The sequence below is a fragment of the Phaenicophaeus curvirostris genome, chromosome 5 (genome assembly GCF_032191515.1).
Source record: "Phaenicophaeus curvirostris isolate KB17595 chromosome 5, BPBGC_Pcur_1.0, whole genome shotgun sequence".
In the NCBI taxonomy this organism is placed as follows: domain Eukaryota; kingdom Metazoa; phylum Chordata; class Aves; order Cuculiformes; family Cuculidae; genus Phaenicophaeus; species Phaenicophaeus curvirostris.
Window position 1 is genome coordinate 42,809,974 of NC_091396.1, and position 25,957 is coordinate 42,835,930.

General features: G+C 36.9%; 1 protein-coding gene across 4 annotated transcripts in view; it reads right to left on the bottom strand.

Moving 5' to 3' along the window:
* The window catches only part of SLC25A21 (solute carrier family 25 member 21), a 252,672-nt gene that overhangs the window by 13,693 nt on the left and 213,022 nt on the right, over positions 1–25,957 (bottom strand). For 2 of the 4 annotated variants that reach the window (XM_069858464.1, XM_069858465.1), the window contains exons 4-7: positions 16,381–16,447; positions 9,765–9,824; positions 6,653–6,760; positions 555–719 (exon numbers count right to left, since the gene is read on the bottom strand). In XM_069858464.1, coding sequence (XP_069714565.1) covers positions 555–719; positions 6,653–6,760; positions 9,765–9,824; positions 16,381–16,447 — 400 coding nt within the window. Of the gene's footprint in view, positions 1–554; positions 720–6,652; positions 6,761–9,764; positions 9,825–13,283; positions 13,474–16,380; positions 16,448–25,957 lie in introns of those variants that run through there. The other 2 variants (XM_069858466.1, XM_069858467.1) reach the window with 2 other exon arrangements.

Below are 25,957 nucleotides of genomic sequence, written 5' to 3' on the forward strand. Positions count from 1 at the left end.
TTTTTTTTTAACTTACAAACTACATAAGTCCCTGTGCTTGACCCTTTGAAGTCCTGTTTTGGGCTGGCTGGATAAATCTGCCCTGTGATACTTCAATGCTAGTTTGAAGTCTCCTTTGAGTAAATAGGCCCAATACATGGCCACAATGCCCTACGTACTGTAGCTCTGCCACTTCCTCAAGCTTTGCTCTTGCTTTGTGAATGCTGAAAAAAGTTCTAGAAACTGTTTTTTCTCTTCTAAGCCAGCTTACATATGCTGGCTATGAAAAAGTGCATACGTATTTAAAATAAGCATAACATACCTATATCCTGATTTCTGCCTGTTTACATTGCTACCATGGTATAAGGGGAAATTTGTAAAAATGAGAATTCAAGCATGACTACTTTATTTATCTGGTTTACTTCCATTAAAATGCTACAGATTTCTGCAAAATAGAGAGCTAAGTTAGTCACTATTTATTACTAAAACCCACAGCTTTTCCCAGAAAAATACAATGTTGATTAAATTGCCAAACCTCTTATCTGTTTGTCTATCACATTGTCTGAAGAACTTACTTTATTGACTGGAAGAATGTTTTTCACATTGAAGTAGAATCCAAAATAAACCATGTTAAAAACTCCGTGACGGCCCAGTGTTGCAGTAAGACCTTTGTTGAGTCCTTGGAAGCCCAGCCCATGGGTTTTAATGATCTCCCGAGCTTGCACAAAGCTAGATGGTTGCTACACAAGTTAAGAAAAGGAAGAGATCATCTTTACAAAAAGAAAACAATAACTGTAGCATCATTTCAACCCTGTTGACACATAGTATTACAAATTCTTGTCATTTTATCCATACCACCACATTTGTTATTTTCATTTAAAAGAAATTCCTCATTTTTCTGATTGTAGGAAGAAGATGAAAGCATGACTTTAGTACTATAAAAGACTAAAGATCCCTAAAGTAAAGGAAATAGTCTTAAAAAATAGATTCTATAGAGCAACACGTGGCTTTGAATGTGCGAATTTGGCAATAGTTTTTTATCACTGATGATGTGCACTTAAGATCATAAGAGATCTGGACAATAAGGAGATAAGAACATCTTGTCTAGTGAAAACAGTGGGACAGGAACATGAGAAATGGGACATAACTGGAACAGGAATTTTTTGAGCATTTAAGGATAGGGAAGTGAGACCTTGGGAGCCACAAATTAGAGCAGCAAGGCAGGCTATAAATATTTGTGTTGAAGATCAGTTTTGCACTTTCCATATTCAATGTTAGGAATAAGGCTGACAGAAGCCAAAAGGCACATATATTGTCTGGGAGCCCTCTGATTCTCTTCAGGCTGATGGGAATGCAAAGTACTTCTTTAAGGCACTCGCTTTTGAGGGAATTATTTGGTAGGCAGACATTTTTAAAACCACATCACATGCTTAGCTTTCTTCTTTTAGTGTTAAAAGTCTTGAAAAGAAGGTATTAGTTTTTATTTTTTTTCCATAACTACCTGAAAGGAAGTTGTAGAGAGGAGGGTGCTGGCCTCTTCTCCCAAGTGATGGGGGACAGGACAAGAGGGAATGGCCTCAAGCTCCGCCAGGGGAGGTTTAGGCTGGACATTAGGAAAAAATTTTTTGCAGAAAAGGTCATTGGGCACTGGAACAGGCTGCCCAGGGAGGTGGTTGAGTCACCTTCCCAGGAGGTGTTTAAGGCAGGGGTGGACCAGGTGCTAAGGGGCATGGTTTAGTGTTTGATAGGAATGGTTGGACTCGATGATCCGGTGGGTCTCTTCCAACCTGGTTATTCTATGATTCTATGATTCTATAAACTGGAAACTGTAAATCCTGTTTTGCCCTCCTAATGAATCATTTGACTTTCAAAGTGTAGTTAGATTTTGAAAATCAGAACTGATTTAAATTCCAAGTTACATATCTACAAAATTGCCTGTTTTGAAAATAATGCCCAAAAAACATAGAAATAATTTTAGTCAGCCAACTTCCATTTAATAAAAGGCAGAAGAAACTTCCTCAGAGTCCAGTTTCATAGTGACCAGTTCCTCAGGCAGGATCTACTTAACTACATGTACATTTGATTTATTTTCCAATATACTGTGATACACAGAATCAAGTGTTCCCTTTCTGAACATTTTAGATGTTTTTTAGCAGAATTACAGAAAAGTTCCCTTCAAAAGGTTGTTGACTTGAGTCTGGCTTTCTCCAAAGCACAAAGACAGCTCTGGGTAACCAAATATTTAATTAGAAATGCAAAACATGACTTCCACTAGGAGGCTCAAACATGAAAATACAGAAGAATTTTGACTACAGCGTAGTGAACACTACTAATTTCAATATACCTATTTGTTTAATAGCTTTCCATTTCAAAATATCATCGTAGCAGATCAACAGCATCAGCCAAATCATGCCTATTATATCTGACACAGCATATGACTGTCACTTTAGGTGACTGACAAGTTCAGTCTTTAATGTTATGTTTCATTCTATTTTTTGGTAACTAATATTATCCTGTTAATGCTCTGCAGATATCTTACTGTAGTTTACTTTTCTGACAATCTCCAGCTATTAAAATCAGAAACTATACTGAAATGTAGATACTCAACATGGAATATAGTCCAGATATTAGCACTAACATAGAATAACCAGGTTGGAAGAGACCACCGGATCATTGAGTCCAACCATTCCTATCAAACACTAAACCATGCCCCTTAGCACCTGGTCCACCCCTGCCTTAAACACCTCCTGGGAAGGTGACTCAACCACCTCCCTGGGCAGCCTGTTCCAGTGCCCAATGACCCTTTCTGTGAAGAATTTTTTCCTAATGTCCAGCCTAAATCTCCCCTGGCAGAGCTTGAGGCCATTCCCTCTTGTCCTGTCCCCTGTCACTTGGGAGAAGAGGCCAGCACCCTCCTCTCCACAACCTCCTTTCAGGTAGTTGTAGAAAGCAATGAAGTCACCCCTCAGCCTCCTCTTCTCCAGGATAAACAACCCCAGCTCTCTCAGCCACTCCTCGTAAGACCTGTTCTCCAGCCCCTTCATGAGCTTTGTTGCTCTTCTCTGGACTCGCTCCAGAACCTCAACATCCTTCTTGTGGTGAGGGGCCCAGAAATGAACACAGTATTCAAGGAGCGGTCTCACCAGTGCTGAGTACAGAGGGAGAATAACCTCCCTGGACCTGCTGATCATGCCGTTTCTGATACAAGCCAAGATACCATTGGCCTTCTTGGCCACCTGGGCACACTGCTGGCTCATGTTCAGTCGGCTGTCAACCAACACCCCCAGGTCCCTCTCCTCCAGGCAGCTTTCTAGACAGACTTCTCCTAATCTGTAGCACTGCATAGGGTTGTTGTGCCCCAAGTGCAGGACCCGGCATTTGGCCTTGTTAAACCTCATGCCATTGGACTCTGCCCAGCTGTCCAGCCTGTTCAGATCCCTTTGCAGAGCCTCCCTACCCTCCAGCAGATCCACACTTCCACCCAGCTTAGTGTCATCTGCAAACTTGCTAAGGGTGCAGTCAATGCCTTCATCCAGGTCATTGATAAAGACACCTTTTCTTATGCACAAAAAAATGAGGGTTAGATCTTTAAAAAATAACTAGTGGTCCCGAATAAAGTGATTTAAGCTGAATGAAGCAACTTTCAACAGTAAGGTATCTTCTAGTCTCACCTTGAGAATGGATTTACTAATGACTCAGAGGGAAGCCTATCATTTGCTGAACACCTGAGATATGAGTCATCTGTCCAAATGTAGATACCTGCAATGTCTACATCTACATCTGAGCTACTCAAAAAGACTTCTTTTTTGAGGTTCTTTAGCAGTAACGAGGGCTCTCCTAGACAGCACTTCATCCAAAGTAGTCATCTAAAATGTCAGCTGATCAAGCCATAGAAAGTTTTTATTTCATCATAGATGATGGAAAGACCTTAAAATGATTAATTCAGATGTAGGAATTGTTGTATAAACATCTGGAGTTTAATTCATTTCACACAACTGTTGACATATACTTAATAGAAACCTAGTCAATGGAATACAGATTCAGATTCTTCTCATCATAGAGCAGAAACTTTTATTTGTTTAATTAATCACAACTCTTAAGTCAGAAGAAGATTTTTATTACCACACTAGCTTCAATAGCCAGTAAGTCAGCCATGGCTATAAGGAAAAGAAAATAAAACCAACAAAAGAAACCCAAATAAGAAGGTGTTAGGCTGTAACAGTTTACCTTACCAAAAAGTCACCGTTATTTTTACCTGTAGCAATCCACATTACAAAGGTGCCGATACATGATTTATAGTGATCTTCCTCTTTAAACCTATCATCCCTAGAAAGATGATCTGGTACTATAGAATAACTCAGCTGTCACCACAGTGTGTGAATATTTGCTTTGGGGGAGTGCAGAAGCCTGGGTGTGGGCGTATGTGTTCATACTCTTCCTTGTTCCTTTCAAATAAGATATGTTTATTATTTCAACACAACAGTCAGAAAAATATGTGAACTGCCTTAGATTTCATCATATAGTATGAAAGCCACACAATGGGACAGGCACATACCTTACTTAAACCTTTTAGAAAAACAGTGCATGGTAATGAAATGAGTGTACCATTGCCTTACGCTCGACAATATAACAGGAACATGCTTCTCCTAGTAGGCTTGAGTTTACATGCTTCAGTGTGGAATGTTCTTTAACACATTATTAATGAGAACTTGAGATCATGGTAATGAAGTCACTGGAGATTTTCTGATTTACAGCAAAATGTGAAAGTCTAACAATTTTTTTTTAAGTTGTATTGAAAATTGTTATGTCTATGATTTAACTATCTTTGTAGTTTAAGAACTTCAATCCTTTGGATTTTTTCATTAGGGCAAATAGACACTTTCAGTACCAATAGCATTCTCCTACAATTTTATTTGTATGATAATGTTTTATTATTTGTATTTTGTGGAAATTTGTATTTAAATTAAATTCAAGGATTATTTGCCTAGAACAAAACAACTCAGAATGCTTTTGGACAGCTACACTGTGAACAATGGAGTATTCTGAAGGTCACCAAGGAAAGGATGCTGTAGTTAAAGTAAGCAATTGCATAAAATTTATGAACTAAAACACCCCAGACTTTGTTGAGTGCACGAAACAACTTTACAGGAACTAGTTTGCTGAAAACATAATATTGGTGTATTTACACTCAAAAATAGAAGTTTTATGACAAGGTTAATTATATCTTCACAACTGTGAGGCAGAAAGATCCAGAGTATCTGCTTATATTACTACTACTGGAGCAGTATTAGTCCATATTTTTTTCATAGCACCTTCCTCAGAGAGAGACTTCCTCAGTCATTGATTTCTCCCACTTTCAGTCTCTCTCCTTCAAGGATCCTAAACTTTTTAGCCCTGCACGGTATTAGCTCTCTGTTTCAGTGGCTTTGCTGCCTATGGTTAAAAAATGTCCAAGTTGGAGACCTGGAGTGACCAAACACCTCTTTTGCATACATGCAGAATTGAACAGAAATTTACCAAATGTTTTAAAATTTATTCTGAAAGAGAATGCTTCTCTGTATGAGTTATGGACTAGATACCATCTAGGCTACGACACCTGGAAATCAGTTGCAGTATTTTGCCAGAGTGTACCTGGGAGCTTGGTCCAAACAGCTTATATAAATGGCCAGGTGATAAATATCTTTACTGTGCATCCCCCAAAAGGGTTTAGTTTGTGCAGATGAGTGCTACAAGGCATGCAAGTATTAACTCAGTTAAAACTGAATAGCAGAATGTAAAAAATCCCATCTCACCAGGGATTCAGCCGACCTTTTCGTGCCATGCTTATGGGATTTGGTACTTCTATCATCATACAGCTGATTTCTCAAAAGATTTTGAAATATTTGATTTGACAATTGTTAGCTTGATGCCCTGAGAAAAGAAGGAACTGTGTGACTGACTGCCTTCACTTTGGCTGGAACATTTTCTGCATTAAAATCAACCTAATCTGGTATGTTCCCAGGTACCCTTCATTTCCAGTTTAATCATTTTCTCTTTTCAGCAGTGCTGAGAAACACGGATAAAGTCAGTTTTGCACACTGGCTTATTTGAATGAAACAATATTTGAATAATAAAACTCTGAAATGAAACAGGAATTTAAATTATTGGTGTGCTTTACCATATAACTACTTCCTGGTTTGTGCTTATAAATGCAGAGACCTATAACATAAATAATTTCATCCAAGACTCCAAAATCTACATTTTTAACATAAAATACACTAGCTGAACCCTGACTAAGGCATGTGGCTGTGATGTTTTATGCTAACCTTCGATACTCTCTTTAATCTGGAGCCTGCTGGGGCAAATGAATTGTGTTCAAGGGGCTCAGGCTTGTGCTCCTGGATTACTGTTCCTCACAGTGCTGGGCTGCTGGCTACTCTGGAGGGACGAAGGTGCGCTTCAGGCACAGAATGTTTACAACGGAGATGCTGACACCGCTGACAATACTGTACGACTCTTACGCATATCTGAAGATATTGTCTACTGAGTCTTTTCTTTTTTCCATTTCTGTTAAGCTTGTGGGAAAATAATTTGTGTTGAACTCATACATTACAGATATTCTGCTGTAAATACAGCCTTTTAAGTGTGTTATGCTTAATAAAGCAGAAAAAGAAGAATGGAGCCATTGACATACCTCTGTGAAGGCATTCCGATTTGTCTGTAAGGTAACCTTTACTACTTCAAAAGGGTTAACCACAACCGCCTCTGTCAACCCAGATCCCAAGCCAGCAACAGCAAATGCCTAGGAAAGTTAAATCAATCAATACTGAAAAATTAAGAAGTAAAATTTCCCTTATATCTGATTATGCAACTAAATAATACAATGCAAACTGCAAGATCACAGCAATGCAGCAGTATTCTGTTACTGAGCAACTTTAGTCCTTGATTAGATGCTGACAGCTCATGAAGACAACATGACAATAGCCATAAACCACATTCAAAAATACAAAATAAAATGTCATAGCATTGCCAATGAATTCTCTTTTCAGCCTGAAGAAAAATTGTGGTACCAATTGATTACAAAAACATGGAAATGCCATGTTCTTATGTTATCATTGGGTGGAGTCTGAATAAAACCACAAATATATATGCAGTTATGCAGCACTGGAAAAAATAAAACCTCTGCATTGAGGATTAAGCATATAACAGGAACACCACAACTTAAAAAAAAGGTAAATAAATACAAGAAATTAAAATAGCACAGTACTTAAGTGAATTACACAAGTAAGTCCTCCTAAGAAAATATCAATCCTGAAAAGGTTTATAGAGGGATGAGTGACACACATGGCAATGTCAGCATCCTCTGCAAGAATGAATTAAATCCATTTACATAGAAGCTGATGGTACATTACACCCACAGAAATGGAGATATTCACAGTTTTGATTTCTGTCATAGCACAGGGTTTAAAAATACCTCAATTTGTTTTTAACAGAAAAATAATACCGAAATATTTAGGTCAATTGAGAAAATTCAGGGGGGTTGATTTTTGTCATCATTTTACACACTTATTGCCTCTATTTACATGTCCAAACCTTCTAGAGGCTGAAAAGAGTTGCTGGACTATATTACAATACACTGAGTTCTGCTGAAATTCAAGGAAACCAATGAAAAAACAATAGTGAGAAAAATAACTTATTCAATAGAGAGGAATTACAACAGGGACTCTTGAGAGCTCAAGAAAGTGAAGAGTGGTAAGTTAAGAGAGCAGTGGCAAGCTGCAGCCTTACTGTCTTTGGGGAACACTGTGTTACCAACAAATCTATTTTTCCGAAATGACATCGGAACATAACCTACTGCTTTTATCACCAACCATGAGACTGAAGCGAGCAGGAAGACCTTGCTAATGTATGCATCTCTTAAAAATAAATGTTATCTTGACATGAGGTCTGCTGAGGCACCTAGAAGCATTCTGCCTACCTTGGACCAGAATCCCTCTCAGTCTTCTTTTTCCCTCACTACTGTGGGTAAGTTAGAGGCAAAAATGCCTCTATGGTAACAGAATTGCACTAAAAATGTCAGAGGTGTCTGGTAGTTGCTGCATCTGTTATACAATTCAGAGGAAGTTTTGGTCAGCTATTGCATGTTTACAGTTTTCCAACATATTTTCCTCCAAAGAAGTGAAGCTGTACTATGGAACTTAAACTCCGCCCCTTCCAATTGCTAGAAAATAAGTACCAGCTTTTCTATTTGCATCTAAGGAAAAGAAGAGTCTACTGAAAAAAACCCAAGAAAACAGGAGATACTGTAAACTACTATATGGCCAGTGGAGTAATTAAAAAGAAAAAAAAATTTGCTGTAAACCAATTAGCATGCTTCCATGACCATTCAGTTGCTGCAATGGAAGGCAAACATAAATGGCAGTAATGCTTGCTATTTGAAAGAGATCTGAAATAATGATAAAACAAATCTATATTTTTTCTTTTTCCTGATGTCATTTTGGCTCACACTGTGTGGAGTTACTTGTTCTTACAAGATGTGATGATTTTCAGTCATCATAAACTTCTCTCTTGAAAGCCTAAACTATTAAAAAAAAGTCCAATTCAAAACCAATTTGATCAAGAAAATTATAATACAAGTATCCAGGATTTTATTGTTTGTTATTTAACAAGCAAGGAGGGTATTTACCTTCTTCCAGATAATTCACACTTTTAGTCTTACTTAATGCTTAGATACATTGACAATGATAAGAAAAATGCAGGAGCTGCTAAAGAGCAAAGATGTTTAACAAATGCCAAAGTAAGTAAACTGGAAGGAAGGAACAGATCAAAGTGGAAACATTGAATGAGAATTTACTGAAAATTTTCAAGAAAGAAACAACTTGCTAGTTTAAAATGATCTTTAAACAAAATATTATGCTTGCTGGGAAAATTGGCTGGCATCTCCCATAATGTTACGTGTGCTCTTTTTCAAGATTTTTCTGAAAAATACTACCAAAATCAGTACTCAGAAACATTAATTACCAAAACCTTTTGTAGCATATCCATAAAGATGTCAATTGTTTCCTGCAGTTGTTATGCCATTACTGTGAAAACATATATTTACTATTACATACTTATAAATCTTATAAAAAGTTTTTTATTCCAAATTATATGATAGCAGAATTAAGCCCTATATGTGAGAATAGTGAAAGCGTATGTAAACTACATTTCAGCATTAAAACATTTTTGTGTACGTGTATTTTGCTTTTAAAACAGTTACATTCTTGAAATGAAATCCTCACTCCACTGATGTATAAAAGAGTTTTGCCATTGATTTCAAAGGAGACAGCAGTTTCTTATCAATAGTTTGTTTCTGTTATAAAGTCTTTAGAATAAGACTGAAGTCTATACTATTTTTTAGCTGCACTGCGCCTTGCAGAATAGCACTTTGATACCTAGTTGAGGTCTCTGACAACTATGTTATTCTTTATTCTTGCAAAACAACAAAAAAAAGTAGAGTATCTTCAATATTTTTTTATTCAAGAATAAAGAATAACAAGCTGCACACAGACTCTTTGATAGTGACTGCTGCTATCCATGTTAATAACTGTTATGACATTATAGAGAATTATTTTGAAGATATTTGATGTAAAAATTAATGTAATTATCTTTTTGCTAAATTCTTTTATCAATGTTTTCAAGCCTCTTCTGAAGAACTGTTGGTTGAAGTGGCCCCTTTAATTTTGGGCTCTTATGGGAGGAAACAGATAGGACTGCTCAGTATACACATATCAAAAGAAAACATAAATTTCTTTATCCATACATACCAGTCCTGGTGGTAGTGATGCATATCCTAGAAGCTTCTTGTATTGTTCGAAGGTGAAAAACTGTAAATAAAAGTTAGACTGAAATTGCATTGAAAAAAATTACGAGTTACTTAGGCAAATTAGAAAAACCAAACTGCAATGGGGTTTCACTACCTCATGTCATGAGCAGTTGTGTGCAGTTCTGCAAAAAGAAATATAAGCCACTTTTGTTTCACACTCTCAGTAGCAGTTTGTGCTTTTAATTTATAAACTTTTCCTCTAGACTGAACATTCAGATACTGGTATAAATGTAGTAGCAGATACTAGAATTTCTTTCAGGAAATCACCCCCACATCTTTAAGATAATATACTGCAATCATTTTCTGATTTCTCAGATACTAGTCTAATTCTCATCAGAGAGATGTAATTGCAGATTTTAAGATGGAAAGTCTGCAGATTTTTATAACCTTTTACTGTGAATAGGTACATTTCTTTTAGTTTTCTCCTTAAAAATAGAGACTTCATCAATTGACTGCTCAGAAGTTATGAGCACCTGCAGTTCCTTAGAGCATGAGTTTTGAAAGCTGATGGAAAGGGTGTTTGAACTCCAAGAAAAAAATGAGTAGTTTCACCTGCACCAACACAGAAAAGGTAATAATTCATAAATGGTTTGTTTTGCAGCCTTACATTTCTTGCCACCGAAAGCCACCAATTTTCAGAATAATTTTCGTGAAATGTTCTAAAAATCAAAGCAGAATAAATTAATGGATTTGCTCCTCCAGGAAAACCGTAGAGAATATCCTGACTGCACTGAAGTCGGTAAGAAGCTTCCCACTGACATAGGCAGATGAACTTTCACTGCCTATTTCCTTGTCTGAGGACATAAAGTCTGAGAGATGCATCAGTGAAGTTATTCTCTAAAGAAAGAGTAGTCATGACTTTTTACAAATAATTGGTAAGATGCCGTCTGAAAAACAGCACACAATCCTGGCCACCTTTGTTCAAAAAAGATAAGCTCTGACTACAGTATATTCAAAACAGGGATACCAGGACCATAACAAAAACTTAGAAAATGTTTTAAGACTGAAGATGACTCATAACTAGACATAAGGAAGAATTTCTTCACCATGAGAGCGGTGAGGCACTGGCACAGGTTGCTCAGGGAAGCTGTGGCTGCCCCATCCCTGGAGGTGTTCAAGGCCAGGTTGGATGGGGCCTTGGGCAGCCTGGGCTGGTGGGATGTGTCCCGGCCCATGGCGGAGGGGTTGGAGTTAGATGATTTTTAAGGTCCCTTCCAACTCAAACCCAAAACATCCCATAATTCTGTGATTCTATGATTCCATAAATAGAATGTGGCTTGAGACCGGATGAAGCTTTCCTACAACCGAAGGTGTGGAGTCCTGAAACAAAATTCCAATAAGAATAATGCAGGGAAATCTTATTCACTTGTAAATGAGAGTTTGGTAAGTTTATTAAGGATATCATAGATTAGCAGGGGACTAGGCTTGCTGACCTAGGAGATCCTTTCTAGTCCAGTGCTTCCACATTCAGCAAATCTCCCCAGAACTCATACTGTTTCAAATTCACATTCTGCAAATATATTGCTGAAGCCACTGAAAAAGGACTTCAGATTCATGCCAAATAAGACAATTCTGAGGAGAGTAAAGATGATCTAGCACGAGAAATGAGGACAGCAAAAAATCTTTTGAGTTATAAAGAGTAGATATCTGAATTCTAGGTAAACTAAAAGATATTGGAGGTGTTATTCCACAGAAGTTTGACATATGAAGCAACACGAGACCTGCAACTACAGTTCACTGTTTGTGAATCCTGTAATCTGTCCAAGATGTATTCACAACTTTGCATGCAAAACCAAAGTGGCTTTTACACAGCATGTCCAGTATTATGGGATTGAACTACAAATACCTGTCACAGCTGCACAAAGACTGCATCAGTACAGGTGGAGATCTCCACAGCAAGTACTGTCACATCCCTCCACAGCAAAAGTAGATAACTAGGACCTCTGACTTTCCTGGCTACTTTCCAAAGTTGACCTGTAACACTTGATTAATTTAAAGCAAGCTGATTCAAATGAAGATGGAATCCTCTGAAAGTCTGTACATTTTGCGCCCACATGAGGCTGTGATCCCTCCACATAGCACCTGCCCACACATATGCCTATCAAACTGTTTCACCACAAGAGCAAGGCAATGGGAAATGAGGTCAATGGAGATGTGGGAATTATAAGAAACATAGGAAAATAGAGTTTTTCAGACAAAACAGAAAGTCTGTGTGACCTATGCTGGGTCTCAGCCAAGGAAGTCAAGCTCAGTCCCTAAGGACTCAGTTACCACAGACCTATCAGAACAAAACAGCTTTTCCATATACTATGTGCACAGGAACACAAGTAATAAGCCCTATATTGTCATTTTATCTTGTTTTGAACTCCATTATAAGGTGAAGTCAATATCATTCTTCAGTCAGGACTTGCTTCAAATGGAAGGTCTCTAGAATCACTTGAAAACCATCAGAGAAACAGGTGTTAATATGTTAATGATGTTACCACATTTAAAGCAGAAGGGAATATGCATACATAGCGCAAAATTAGGATGTTAAGTTCTGAAAACTGAAGGACTGATACTCTGGCCAGTGGATAGGTACTTTTTTTTTAATCTTCTGTAGTGATTATTATCTCATTTTGTAGGAAAAGTCCTAGGATGGGGGCCCAGATTTTAACTGTTCTCCAAACAGTGTACAGACTGAACACTAATCTTGCAAATATCCTGCAAATATGTTTAAAATTGTTGTCCTGAACTTGCAAATCAGAAAAGATAGAAGCGTTACTTGAACTCTAGGCCTGTCATTTTGGATAACTGAAGATACTTTACAGGTAAGAGGAAGTCTCTGAGAAAGTGCCAGTTGTGGGTGGGTGAGTTACTTCACTGAACTAAATTAATTTCTTATTGTGATAAGGTTTACTTTATTCTCTCTCCAGCATCGTTCTACTCATTGTTACCCTCTTAACCTTTAATGGAATTTCTGGTATTCCTTAATGTTTTCCATAGTGTTACAGATCTGTAAAATGATTGTAATAAAGGCAGAAATATATTGCCTAGCAATTGTTTGGTCTTAAAAATGTTACCTAAAAAATCAATAGCTTCCCAGAGTTATAAATAAAATAACTACTCAATAGTAACTCTGCTTTACAAAATCTTTTAAAGAAAACAAATCAACAGCAATAAAACTCAATATAAATATTGCTGGGTGTACTAGAGTGGCTAGCATACATGCCAATTTGCCAAAAAATGTCTAGTGGTATCATATGGATTTATATCATGTACATCTACCCAATATGTTTAAAAATACAGCATTATTTGTCTTTTTCTGTACAACTTTATTAAGTTAATAGCTTTGTATTTAAAAAAACCAACCCAGAATTAATGTATTTAAAACATGCTTTTCTGTATACAATAATGAATATTGTCCATCTGGCAAAGATACATTTTAATTCGTTATACAGAAAATAGCCAAGGTACTTACCAGATGTCTCAATAACTCTAAGGTAAAAATATATGCCTGAAACAAGATGTCTGGCAACACATGAACAATATAAGTTTGCCCCAAACGTTCATCTGTTAACCATTGTATTGGCATCATCACTTCTTTCCTCCAAGTTCAACCTAACAGAGTTATAAACTTTGACTTTTCATCTTCCAGAAATACCAGCTTTCTATTTAGAAGGGACATAAAGAGAGACAAAAAAAAAGTAGCAAGACAGACATGAGAAAATAGTTGACTAAAAGAGAAGATACATCTTCAACATTTAGCTGAATAACTGTGTCTAAATAATCTCATTTTAGTAGCTTTATTTTTATTTGCAAATATCCACACCAGATTAATACAATATACCAGTAACACAATATACCAGTAGCAGAAGCACATTTCTCCTTAGTACAATCTACCTTGTCCATTCTCTATAAATTTATGAGATATAAAAGATACTACACTAGAAATTTTCATCACAAACACAAACCAAGGCTGTTGAAACCTAGAAATCGCCTCCCTACCTTTTGTGATTCTGAAGTCTCTAAGCCACAGGGATGGACATAGCCTTCCCCTATATCTCACTAGTCAATTTGGCAGTGGCCAGGGGACATCTCAGGGCTTGTTAAAATGAGGAAAACTATTAGATGAATAAAAGATGGAGAGTGAGACACAGGAAGCAGCGATGTTTTCATTGGGGTGATACTCAAATAAGGTTGGAGGAAATTTGAGACAAGCTAGATTCTGCTCATATCAAAGCCTGGGTATAAACTCCACTTTGGATGTTAGAAATTGTGCTGGCACATAACATGTCACATTGAATTGATTCAGTATGCGGATACTTACAAGGATGTTACTGTCCTGATTTATTCTGTCACTGAATTCTTTTAATGTAGATTATAGACCATATCTCAGTCCTCCTAGTGTCCTAGAATCAGCATAAAATCTAAAGGAGTAGTGTAGAGAATTAAAGAATTAAAATATTTAATTAAGAAAATGTTTAGTATTTAAACTTGATTCTTATGGCTGCAGAAACACTACCGAGCCTCATGTAAATGCACACTAAGGGAGCACCAGTAAGACATTTAAGGACCTGTGAGCTTGGGATGTACAACAAAAGGCTGAGAGAATTGAGTGTGTTTAGCCGGGAGATGACAAGGCTAAGGGATCTATTTCCTGTCTTCCACCTTCTAAAGGTTATACAAAGGACAAAGTTAGACTTTCTCAGAGGTCCACAATAGAAGCACGAGAGACAGTAGGCAAAAGCTGCAACAGGGGAGTTTGGAATAAATATAAGACAAAACTTTACACAGTGAAAGTAATTAAACACTGGAGCAGGAGCACAGAGAGGATGCAGACTCCATCACTGAAGACAAGACAAAATGAGCAACGTGATCTAACCATGAAGACAACTCTGCTTTGAGCATGAGGTTTACCAGATCCCTTCCAACTTAAATCTTTCTATGATTCAACAACTTTATTGAATATTGTGGGTTTTAAGCCAATTTAATCAAATTGAGTAAGGGAAAGTAACTCAAGATTTTTGAATGATGGTAGGACAGACATAAAACCTGGGGTTTTATTTTAACTAACTATACACTGGAATCTAAAAAGCATCATCAGATGGACCTATTTCAAATGAAATTAAATGGAAAGACAGAAGAAACAGAATCACAGAATCATTTACATTGGAAAAGACCTTTAAGATCTAGTCCAACCATAAGTTTTAAACTGCCAAGCCCACCACTAATCCATGTCCCTAAGTGCCACATCTATATGTCTTCTAAATACCTCCAGGGATGGTGATGTTACCACTTCCCTGGGCAGCTTGTTCTAGTGCTTACCAACCTTTTCAGACATCAGAGTCCAAAGAAAATTAGTTATTAGGAATCTTCTAAATATCATGCATCTATTAATCACTGCTACTTCTCTATTATATTGAACTTTAGTTTTCTTAGTTGTATGAAATAATTTTGAGATAGCTGACATATGTCAATTGCATCTAAACTGCCAGTGCAAACAAGAAGATGACATTACCAGAACTCCTTTAGGATTCTATTACAGGGTCACATCCTGTCACTTTATACAAATATTATTCCACTGTAAAGGAATTGGAATGTGAATGATTAATTGCAGACTAAGGACAAGAATCGTATGCTGCCTTTTTAGAAAGAACTGAAAAAGAAAGAAAGGAAAATCAAGACATTCTGTGTAGTAACTGCTTTTAGACATATTTGGTACAACTGCGGGAAACTTCAGAGTTCTTAAGTAAAAGACAAACAATTGCTCATAACACAATAGATACTTTGATAGTTTTAGAACATTAAGATGAGATGCTTAACTACTAGGTTTTAACTTAACTGAAAAATATTGATGTATTCATGTATTTTGCTTAGGAATGTTACTAGAATAATGCTCCACAAATGAACTTAAAAGATAATAAAAGATCAACATCTGACAGTAAATCACTTTTGATAGAGTAGCATCTATTTCAGCTGCAGGAGAGCTGCAGCAAAATGTTCTTTGCATGATGAAGAGTTGTACTATTACTATGTTTAATCTGTAAAAAAGTGATAGCACAGAGTTAAGTACTCTTTGGAGTACAAGAAAACTCTGGGCAGCACTTCAGACCTACAAATATACAATTTCAAGTTACCGAGTATGTACTTATTAGGAGTGGCTTCTTCAATGACTTTTTGTGTTAATTTATTAAGTTATTCTTAGTGGTTTTGCCAGTTGCTAGGCATTTTCAATAAAAAAAAGTCTAAGCTAGAGGTACTTATGAGGCTAAACTATCACTTAAAGTATTTTATTAAATTTGATTGTATAAACTAATTGCAATTTGGTTTTCAGTTATATTAGACATACAGGTCAAAAATAACCTAGCATTTAAGAACCTTACGCTACATCTTTTTATCAAGCACAGTTTTATTGTGCTATCAACAAGAAAGTTTTCTCCTAGTAAAAATCAGAGGATTAATAAGCCAAAATAAGTTTAAAATTCTAATGTTAATCAGCGGGGGAGAAATAAAATGGTTTACAGCTGCCACTGCTCCTACTCATATTTTTAAAAGAAGAAGACTGGGAGTTTTACCTTCACTGCCCTTTTGGGTGTCTCAGCCAAGATGGGAGGAAATATTCCTTTGTAGAAGCCAAGCAATCTATTGAAGAAAAAAGAAATTATTTTCATACAGATAAACAAGATATCTTTACCATATTGCCAATTCTATTTTCACTTTTGCGTAAAGCAACTAAACCTTCAGCATTGACAAGCATGCAGACAAATAATGACACTCTGCTTGCTTTCTAAGTAACTAATGAGCTACCGATTCTATTATGTGCTGGTGAGATGATATAAAATAACCCAGCAATCAATAAGTAAAAATTCATTTTTTCAGAGTAGACAAGAAATTATATTTAAAGGAAGAGGAATAATTTTGACAATGAAGAGGAATTAATATTTATTGTTTTAATTTTCTTGACATATCAATGATAATATTAAAAACTGAAGTCACAAAATAGAGTTTTGGAAAAAAACTCTAACTTCAGCAAGTTGCACACAAAAAACCAGCAGGCTCATCTTCAGATGCTTGGTTAAGGCATCTTTTAAAGTTTAGTTCTAAATATGCCTAATAGTTAAGTATTTTTTTGACAGCTCCATTTTAACACAAGCTTGCTAGCAGAGAGCCATAAAAGAAACTTTGTATTTCATCCTAGAAAAAAACACTTGGGCAATATCTTGCTACCATACTCATTCAAGTCTTTGTCCCTTGTCTTGCCTGGCTGCATAAACATCTAAGGAGTTTACAGTAGCTGCTGACATTTGGAGCTCTCCTGAGGCCAATGTTTTGCTTTGCAACATCTAAATTATACATATACATACACATACACATACGTATACATATAGTCTTCTACAAGCACACACGGCATTTGTAGCCAGCCTGAGCTCTGCTTATAAGACCAAAGTAGATGCATAATGCTGTGTCTTGGGCATACTTTAAATCACAGTCTGCTGGGTCTCTACATTAACCTAGACAGTGCATCGCCAGAGTTCACAAAGGTGTATAATGCAATCAGCAAGAAGCTAACTTGTCAGCCAACAAGGGTGTATCTTACAACTTATCCACCTTTAGTATACACTTTCAGGACTGTAAGAGGATTCCATCTGCAGAAGAAATTACTTCTTAAAACAAAGTATTTGCGTCTTTTTAAAATGTTGAAAAAGTGTTGTCATTGAAAGGTGGCGATTCACATTTCTAAAACAGCCTATTACTTGGAATAAGAAACTTTCTTGCAGGGCGTGGTACAGTCATCACATCAACACATTCTCCTACAGTTATCCTGTACAAGTCAAAGAAAAAAATTCATATTCCCAGTGTGAATGTAAAATACCACAAATGGTATAGCACTTTATCTACCCTTCTCCTAATGCCTCATTGGAGTTCTTTTCTTAAGCTGTTCCAATATAAATAAAATAATTTAGGCTTTGTAAGATGCTCCAGAGTGGGAATATCACGTAAGTGATATGAGGATCCATCCTCTGAAATAAAGAAGTTATTAATTCCAGTCCATGATAAAAGGAAACTTTGAGTACTTTGCAAATTATGGTTTAATAACAAAACACTGAAAGTCACTGAGAAGGAGATTTCGGGAATTCATTTGAGTTATCAGATGGTTGTTTTTCCCCAAATCTCACTTTCCAAGGATAAACAGATATACATATATACATATATCTATATCTATCCACACAAATATGGGTATGACTACAGATATCTATATATAACAGTATAGATATACTAGATCCAGCCTTAAGTCTTTAAATGTTCATAGATATTCAGAGTATTCTTGCTGATTCAGCAAGCTACTGAAATGTTGAATAACTTGAAGCATGTAATTCATAGTTTAATGTGAGTTCAAACTGAAACTGAGCTCCAAGTAGGATCAGCTACAAGAACACAGCCCCCTATAAACACTTTCTTCCTTTCACAGTCTAAAACACATGCAAACATATCTACAACAAGTATTCCACTTGGCATTTCTAGTAGTCCAGCATGAGTTGAATTCAAAAATGAAAAGTGCTCCACTGCTCTACTCACAGCTCTGACTAAAAAAAAAATTGAGACTCAAATTTGGTCCAGATTTTCTCATTAATAAAAGATGCATAAGCACAGAAATATGCAGTGTAAAGCAATAATTCAGTTCTAAAAAGACACAGCCGCATTTCCTAGCCTTATAGAGCAGTATAAACTGGTTTTGCAGGTTGTTTCGTTATATACTCAAGTGTATACGGCTTTGAAAATACAAGCCTGGTAACGTTCCCATGGTCTCTGAGGATCTCAGGTGAAACTTTTCAGAGAGAACATAGAGGGGAAGGATATACCAAGACTTTGACCAGCAGATCTAGCATCTCAGCAATCTTGCAAGGCAGGTAATCACTTGCAAAGAGAATCCATCATTCCATTACAGCTTGTGGTTGAAATGTTGAAATACCAGTGACTCAGATGATCAACAGACTAGGCTGCGGATTATTTGAAAATTCTAGAGAAATGGGAACTGAAAATATGAAAAGCAATTCTATTATGTGACTTTTCCAAGCAATCTCTGAAGAGGCTACAGTCTGTTCTCATGAAATCCAGGGTTGTGATATTGCTTCTTACCCTGCTCCTGCTCCCTCCTCTCACAATCTTGACCTTCACAATCTCAGAGTCACAACAACCTAGGCTCCTTTCAATGTTCACATCCTCAATGAGTTCTTCCTCATTTGTCAGTACGAGGTCCAGCAGAGCACCTCTCCTCATTGGCTCCTTTTTCATTTGTGTAAGAAGTTATCATTGAGGCTCTTCAGCAACCTCCTGGATTGTATATGCCCTGCTATGTTGTCCCCCCAGAAGGTATCAAGGTGGTTGAAGTCCCCACGAGAATCAGGGTCTGCTTCTAGTTGACTGTAGAGGGCCTCAGCCGCTTCTTCCTGGTCAGGCAGCCCACAGCAGACACCTACTACAAAGTAACCAGCTCTTTAATCCTTACCCATAAGCTATTATCATTCACCCTCATGCAGAACTTCAGGCACTCCAACTACTCTCTCCCATAAAGGGCAACTCCTCCTTCTTGTCTTCCTGGCCTGTCCTTCCTAAAGAGTCTGCATCCCTGTGTTGCAGCACTCCAGGCATGCAAGACGTCCACTGCATCACTGGGAACCCAACAAGTTCCTATCGCTGCAGCTACACATAGATTTTTAATTCATTGTCTCTATGCCCCACACGGCATGCCTCCATGTGCAGGAATTTTGGAGAGACTTGTTTGTTTACATGCAAATGCTTGAGGCAATGCCACTTAAGCCCTCTTTTATTCATATTGTGTTCCTCATGATTTACATCATCCCACATGCCTTGCCTGTCAGCCTGTCTTTTGCTCTCTCAGAGCTGCAGTAACTCTACCTCTCCCTCCCGGTTCCGGGTTTAAAGCCCTCTTTCCAGGTCAGCCACCCTGTGGCAGACATACCTGTGCAAAGACATCACTGTGCATGTCATGCCAAGCTGATCTGCTTATTGCAGCTGTAAGGTCAACACTGAAGATTTTCTGCTGGAGGAATCTCTATTGCAAATCAGGAGAATCCACAGAGCTCAGCAACTATATTCATGGCTCTGCAAACCCCTAAAATTTTAAGGGATCTATAACTGGGTTTCACTGTTTTACTCCTCCTTTCCTCTGTAGAGGCAAATCTCATCACGAAAAACAGACAGGAAAGAGTTAAGGTCTATTCCTATGGAACGCATTAAGTTTAGAAATCTAAAAACACAGGAAAATTTTCAGGATATACATCCATATATGCAATATGTAATTCAGTAAACATGGTAAGAAATAGTTCAGTATTTAATTATGAGCTGCGGTTTGGTTTCTTTTTATCTTCCTCATTTGAAATAGAAACAGAAAAAAGGTTAGCAAGTATGGACAGTGAGATGAAAGGAATAAAGGAAAGGAGGAAGTAGAAGGCAATCCCATCTCATCACTGCCTATTGTCAACTGACTATTTTTTTGCATAAAGTGTAGTCTCTTTTAGAACCTTCTGTGCCTGAGGTGGAGGACAAGCAGCTGCCCCAAACTTTTCTGAATAATGCTTTACAAATTATGCCCATTAAAGATAAAACTATTTGAAAACTTTGCAGAATGAGCTCTTTACTTTTTTTTTTAAATAGCATGATAGTAACAAAAACTTGAATGGCTCTGTCAGTCAGCAAGTACATACACACAGCAACCTTATACTTTGGTTTTCCTTGGACAATAATATTGAGGTAGCCTATTGTACATGGTGTATAAAATTTTTCGAAGTCACACAGTGAATGGTGATGACATTTCACATTTGAAAGATATTATCACCCGGATTCAGACCTTCCTTCAGAAAACTGTTCTTCAGAAAAACTATGGAATAGTGGCAGCAATCACTGCAGAGTGTCATAGAAGAGAATGTGACATCATATCCCTAGCTAGACACACTGGAAAGAACAAGAAAATCTCTAACAGAAACACAGCTACATCTTATTTTGTTTTAACATTAAGGGTCTAAATGAACATCACCATTCAATTGTATTCTGGGCAACAGCCCAAACTCATCTTTGCAGCAGCTGATTTCGAAACATTATAGTCAATCATATCTTCTCAATTTGTTCTTTCAGGCTTTTGCTATCCTTCTGGTTTCTATTTCTTGTTTGGAAGCCTTGAGTCATTCACTCTGGCAAGATGACCAGCCTAAATCATTTATTTTCTCCAAATTATACTAAAACTGGGATCTTGCTTAGTTTGTTGTTTTCTTCCTCTGTCTTTCACATAATTTTCCCTTTAAGGATCTAATAAAGTTGATTGAAGGCATGAGCACAATATTCCCTTTCTTGTGTTGCTGTCAAATCCAAGTCTCTTACCCACATTGTTTTATAATTGAAACAAAAATCTCTAAGGTTCAATTCTGCTTTCATTACCTCCATGTTATCCTGAGTATAAATAAAAAAAGACCTGGGTTTCATGACCATGTCAGTTGCACTAAACAAATGCATGATTTTACAGATTTTTTTATTTCAACAGAAGGAAGAAATTTTTAAGATGCAGCTGGTAGAAGGGTTGGTGTTTGAAAAGAGGAAGAAAGTATGTTTAAATATAATACAATTTGCTTAGAGTTTCATTTTTACTGGGAAAAAGGTAATTTTTTTTTATTTCTTGGTATATAGCATGTTGTGAATTTATTACTAACACAAAGCAAAACAATTGAAACCAGGGCAAAATTATTTTAATATAGTTATTCGTGTGAAGTGATCTTTATGTTGACCTAGCTGGAGACTGAAAAGATTTTAAATTCCCAGAAGCTTCAAGAAAACTAGAGAGTGCTTAGTGAAGGCAGGCATAAATTAGTACCTACTGCTAAGAAAAAGGGACTTACAATTTAGCCATTTATTTTGACAGCAGTAGGCTGCTAGCCCGCTCACACATGTAGTTCACCCTTAATCACAGAGTCTACAACCATTTGACCAGCTGAAGGGGTTTGCTGTAGGGAAGGTTGCACAGAGTTGAAAAGATATCAAAGGTTAGACATATTCACAGAAGACCGGGCTTGGACATTCCTTTGCTTTCCAGAAAGCTTTTTTCTTGTGAAGCATGTTATGTATATTGTCCTGCTGCAAATGTTAAACACATGTCCCTACAGGAACCTCATATAAAAAAACTAGCAATGACACACTTAGCCAAGCTAGCTTCTGAATTTCTGTTATGCAATATATTTCTTTGTCTGTTCTGTGTCAACTATACAGATACCTGACATTTTAGATATCAGTACTAAATACTAAGTACTTATTTTCATAATATATTTCATTTTTTTCACTGAGTGTGCATTCATGTAAATCACCATCAGCTGCAACTCATGAGAATTAAGGAAACCAGAATTTTTGTTCACAGCGTGTAAATATAACACAGAATTATATGTTAACACTTGCCTGTAGTAACATTGATGTTATGATACATGCTACAAGACCAAGTGTGCAGCTATGAGAATACTAAAAGCAGACCGACTCATGAAAGAAATCCATCAAATAGGTTAAGGCAACACAGAATATGAAAATAACTGGTTACAAAGCAAGAGACTGTCAGTGAAAGGTAATCTTAAGATACTTCAGAAAAATACTAAACAGTGGAGGATCTGGCTCAGAAACAATCAGATTGGCCAAGAAATGGATTAATAATCAACATCAATTTACCTCATTTATTCAAAATGACAGTCATCACCTTATTTACTGCATGTGGGTCAGATTATGAAGTTATTATGAGCCATCATCCATATGACTTCATTATTCTCACTGATAAATGAGTCTTTCTTCCATGACTTTTAATCACCTCAATCTCTTCATCAAAATCCTTGCTAATTTTTGGCTTTCTAGTCTGTACTCTGAATATATGTTACAGGACAAACCTAAACATAAATCCCCCATGAGAGGGAAAGATGAAACCTTCTCCTTCCTTTCCTGTGCCTTGTGCACTAAAAAGTGAAAGTAAAAGAAAAGAAATCCCTGTTAAAATTTCTCTCTATTCAAATGAGGATCTAGCTTTCTCTTGGATTATGCTTTTTCTGTTTTGCTATAAATCTAAAAAAATTCTAGGAAGGTGAAGTTGGAGCCTTGCGTTGTAATACACAATACAGCCTCAACAGTTGCCTGTGCATAAAAAATCCCACCCTGTTCTGGCTTTTTTCTCCAAGGATTATTATAAATGAATTAGTTAAGTAGTACATTGTTACCATGTACTGCTTGAGTAACAGGTGTATTACATTAATTGGGATTTTTAAAAATGTAGATATGCTTACACCTCTGCCACTTAACATTCCAATGGCAGGGGCATGCGTGCTGGTCTCACTGCTGCTGATGAGGGAGGAATCAGGCAACCTGGAAGGATGGGGACTGCTGGTGTTCCCTGACAGCTGCAGCAAGCACTTCTTGCTCCCACTGCTGCCAGCCCAGTAGCAGCAGCAACACTCACACTGCAGGGCTCCCTGCCACCTTTGCCTGTTCCTTCTTAACACTTATGGTCTGCCCCCATGGCCAATGAACAAAATACCAACTTTGCCTATGCTTCTGAGAAGCCTTAAGATGGTCTGCTTGATATAATTCCTGTTAAAACCAGAGCAAATGGCAACATTATTATCACTGGCAGCAGGTCTAGTCTTTTATAAAATTGCCTGCATATAATCACTAGCTGGGCTGTAGAATAGGTCTGCATTTCTAATTTTGTATCTCTGACAGCATTTTCTTCCCCCAAAGACTTTCCCTCTAGCTGCCCCTTTGTTTGCAATAGGAATAAGCTGCAGACATGCCAAAACAGCTTTGCCTAGAGCTTCTGCAACAGAAGAATTCTTCACTGCATTTTGGATTGTCAGAACTGGCAGAATGCTTCATTTGTTCAGTAGGAGGTTTAGTTGTTCAAACACTAGAAGAGAATTTAAGGGTTGTTTTTTTCCCCTTTTGCTAACAATACTGCTGTAACTGGTATGACAGGAACCAGTCACTGTTTTAAAGTAGCTCCACACCTACGTCTATTGAAGCTAAAGAATGCAAGAAAATTATTCATTATTAATTTTGATACCAGTGTAGCTTTTCTGATACCTTCTGTAGCTTTGCATTTAGAAAAAAAAAATCCTAAAGAGGATAACTAGATGTACTTTCTGGAAAAAGATTGACAGCATTTCTCTGAGTTAAACTAAACAAAAATTATAATGATTCATTAAATGAAAATCATGGGATTAGCAAAACTTCTGTGCTTGCCTGGGTAGTATGTCCTGCTCAGATTGGTTGTGACTTTATAAAAATATGACATTAAGTTGTTTTAATTTCATCAGAAAAAAATGTGGCTCAGGAAGGAAATTTTGATTGCAAGTTAATGTTAGCCTTCATTGGAATAAGTTATAATCTTCAAAATCCACATGTGTAATCCCTAGAGAGTTATATGACTACACATATTCTTTCCCATCTGCTAGTTAAATATGAGATTCAAGAGGCTTTCAGTGTCATTATACCCATTAGTGACTCTCCCAAGAGGACTCTACGTTCATGATACAGTGAATAACTTACAATAAGATTTAGAAGACCAGCTTTCAGACATCATTTTGTGTTTGCATGAGTTTTGCACCTGCAATTATTTGTGCTTGTCATTTAGGTTACTTAGATGTTTTTAATTTATAGATGCAATCAGTGATGTAGATACTTAAACTGAACTGAACTGCAGGCAACCATAACTGCAGGTGCAAAATTTTGTCTGCAATGACTTGGATTAATAAATACATCAATCTTCTGAAGTCTAAAATAAAACTAGGCCAGTAGTGGTTTTATAGTGCTTTTACTAAACTAAAAGTCTTACATATTTTTTCCATTTCTCAAAAAATATCAAGGCAGCACTTTTTAGCATTAAAAAGAATATAACTAAAAATATACAAACACGCACATAAAAATTAATTTGGTTCCATTTCTAGCATCTTGACCTTTGAGGTATTTTGCTTATTCTCTTTACGGTATCTTTACCAGGAAATCATAAAAGATTCATGATTTTGTAGCACTAATACTGCTGATAGTTGCATCAGTAGAGAGCAAGAGTCATACACACAGAGATCAAAGTATGCAGAATTTGTAGCACTACTTAGGTAGTGAATGGCACTATGAGTACATATACATGCTGGCACTTAAATTTCCATCTGGCAGACAGTTGTTGTACATAGACACACCATCAGAGTAAGAGATATCATTACACAGATTTGTGAGGAAACTTACATAAATGACAACTACCTGCCCGAAGACAGACAAAATACCTCTGTATGTCACTGAAACCAAATTTGGTCTCAAGCCTCTTTTCACTCAGAAAGTGCTAATCATTATAAGGGAAATCATTAACAGATTTTTTTCACTAAGAAAGTTATTATACAGACTTTTATGTACTTGGGAGCTAGAAAATTATTCCTCAAAAAAGCATAAAATTCTTGCAGTTACAGGTACTGTCCCTAGGCACAGGGACACAATGCCCCAGATCCTTTCCTCCACCTCTTGAGTGTCATCATGCAATACCAGTGTGATACAGACAAGGTATGGGTGTGAAACCAAACTCCAGACCTTTGTTCCCACCAGCCCACTCCAGTCCAGTTTACACTACTTAAGAAAATCTCTGTCAGATGAAGATCTGTGTTATACCAAAGGATTTACCAAAGGATTCCAATCAAAGCTGGCTGGTAAGCAATTAGAAACACATTTTGCAAGGCTTTACAACAGTGATACACTTCAGTATAGCTACTGATGAAAAACATGCTACAAGATTGTGATGCAGAGATACATAAATACTTTTTGAAACCAGATCAACAGGCAACACAAATGTGTGAAAGGAAGAATCGTGTAGAAGTAGCTGCCCTAATTATTACTGCTACTTATGATTCAGTGATCTAATTGTTCTATGTAGCCATGTCTCACCTGCCAGTAGTCTCCTCATCCTCATAGACATTTGTGAAGAAACCTGGCAGTTTGTTGGGTTTTTTTTTCAAAAAAGTAATAGAGTCAGTGTCTCAATAATGTGGCAGTTTCTACTAGATTATTTATTTTTAAAAAACCCTTGCAATGTGTTCTTTGAGCAGCAAACCTGCCTCAGCAGGTTTAACTCGA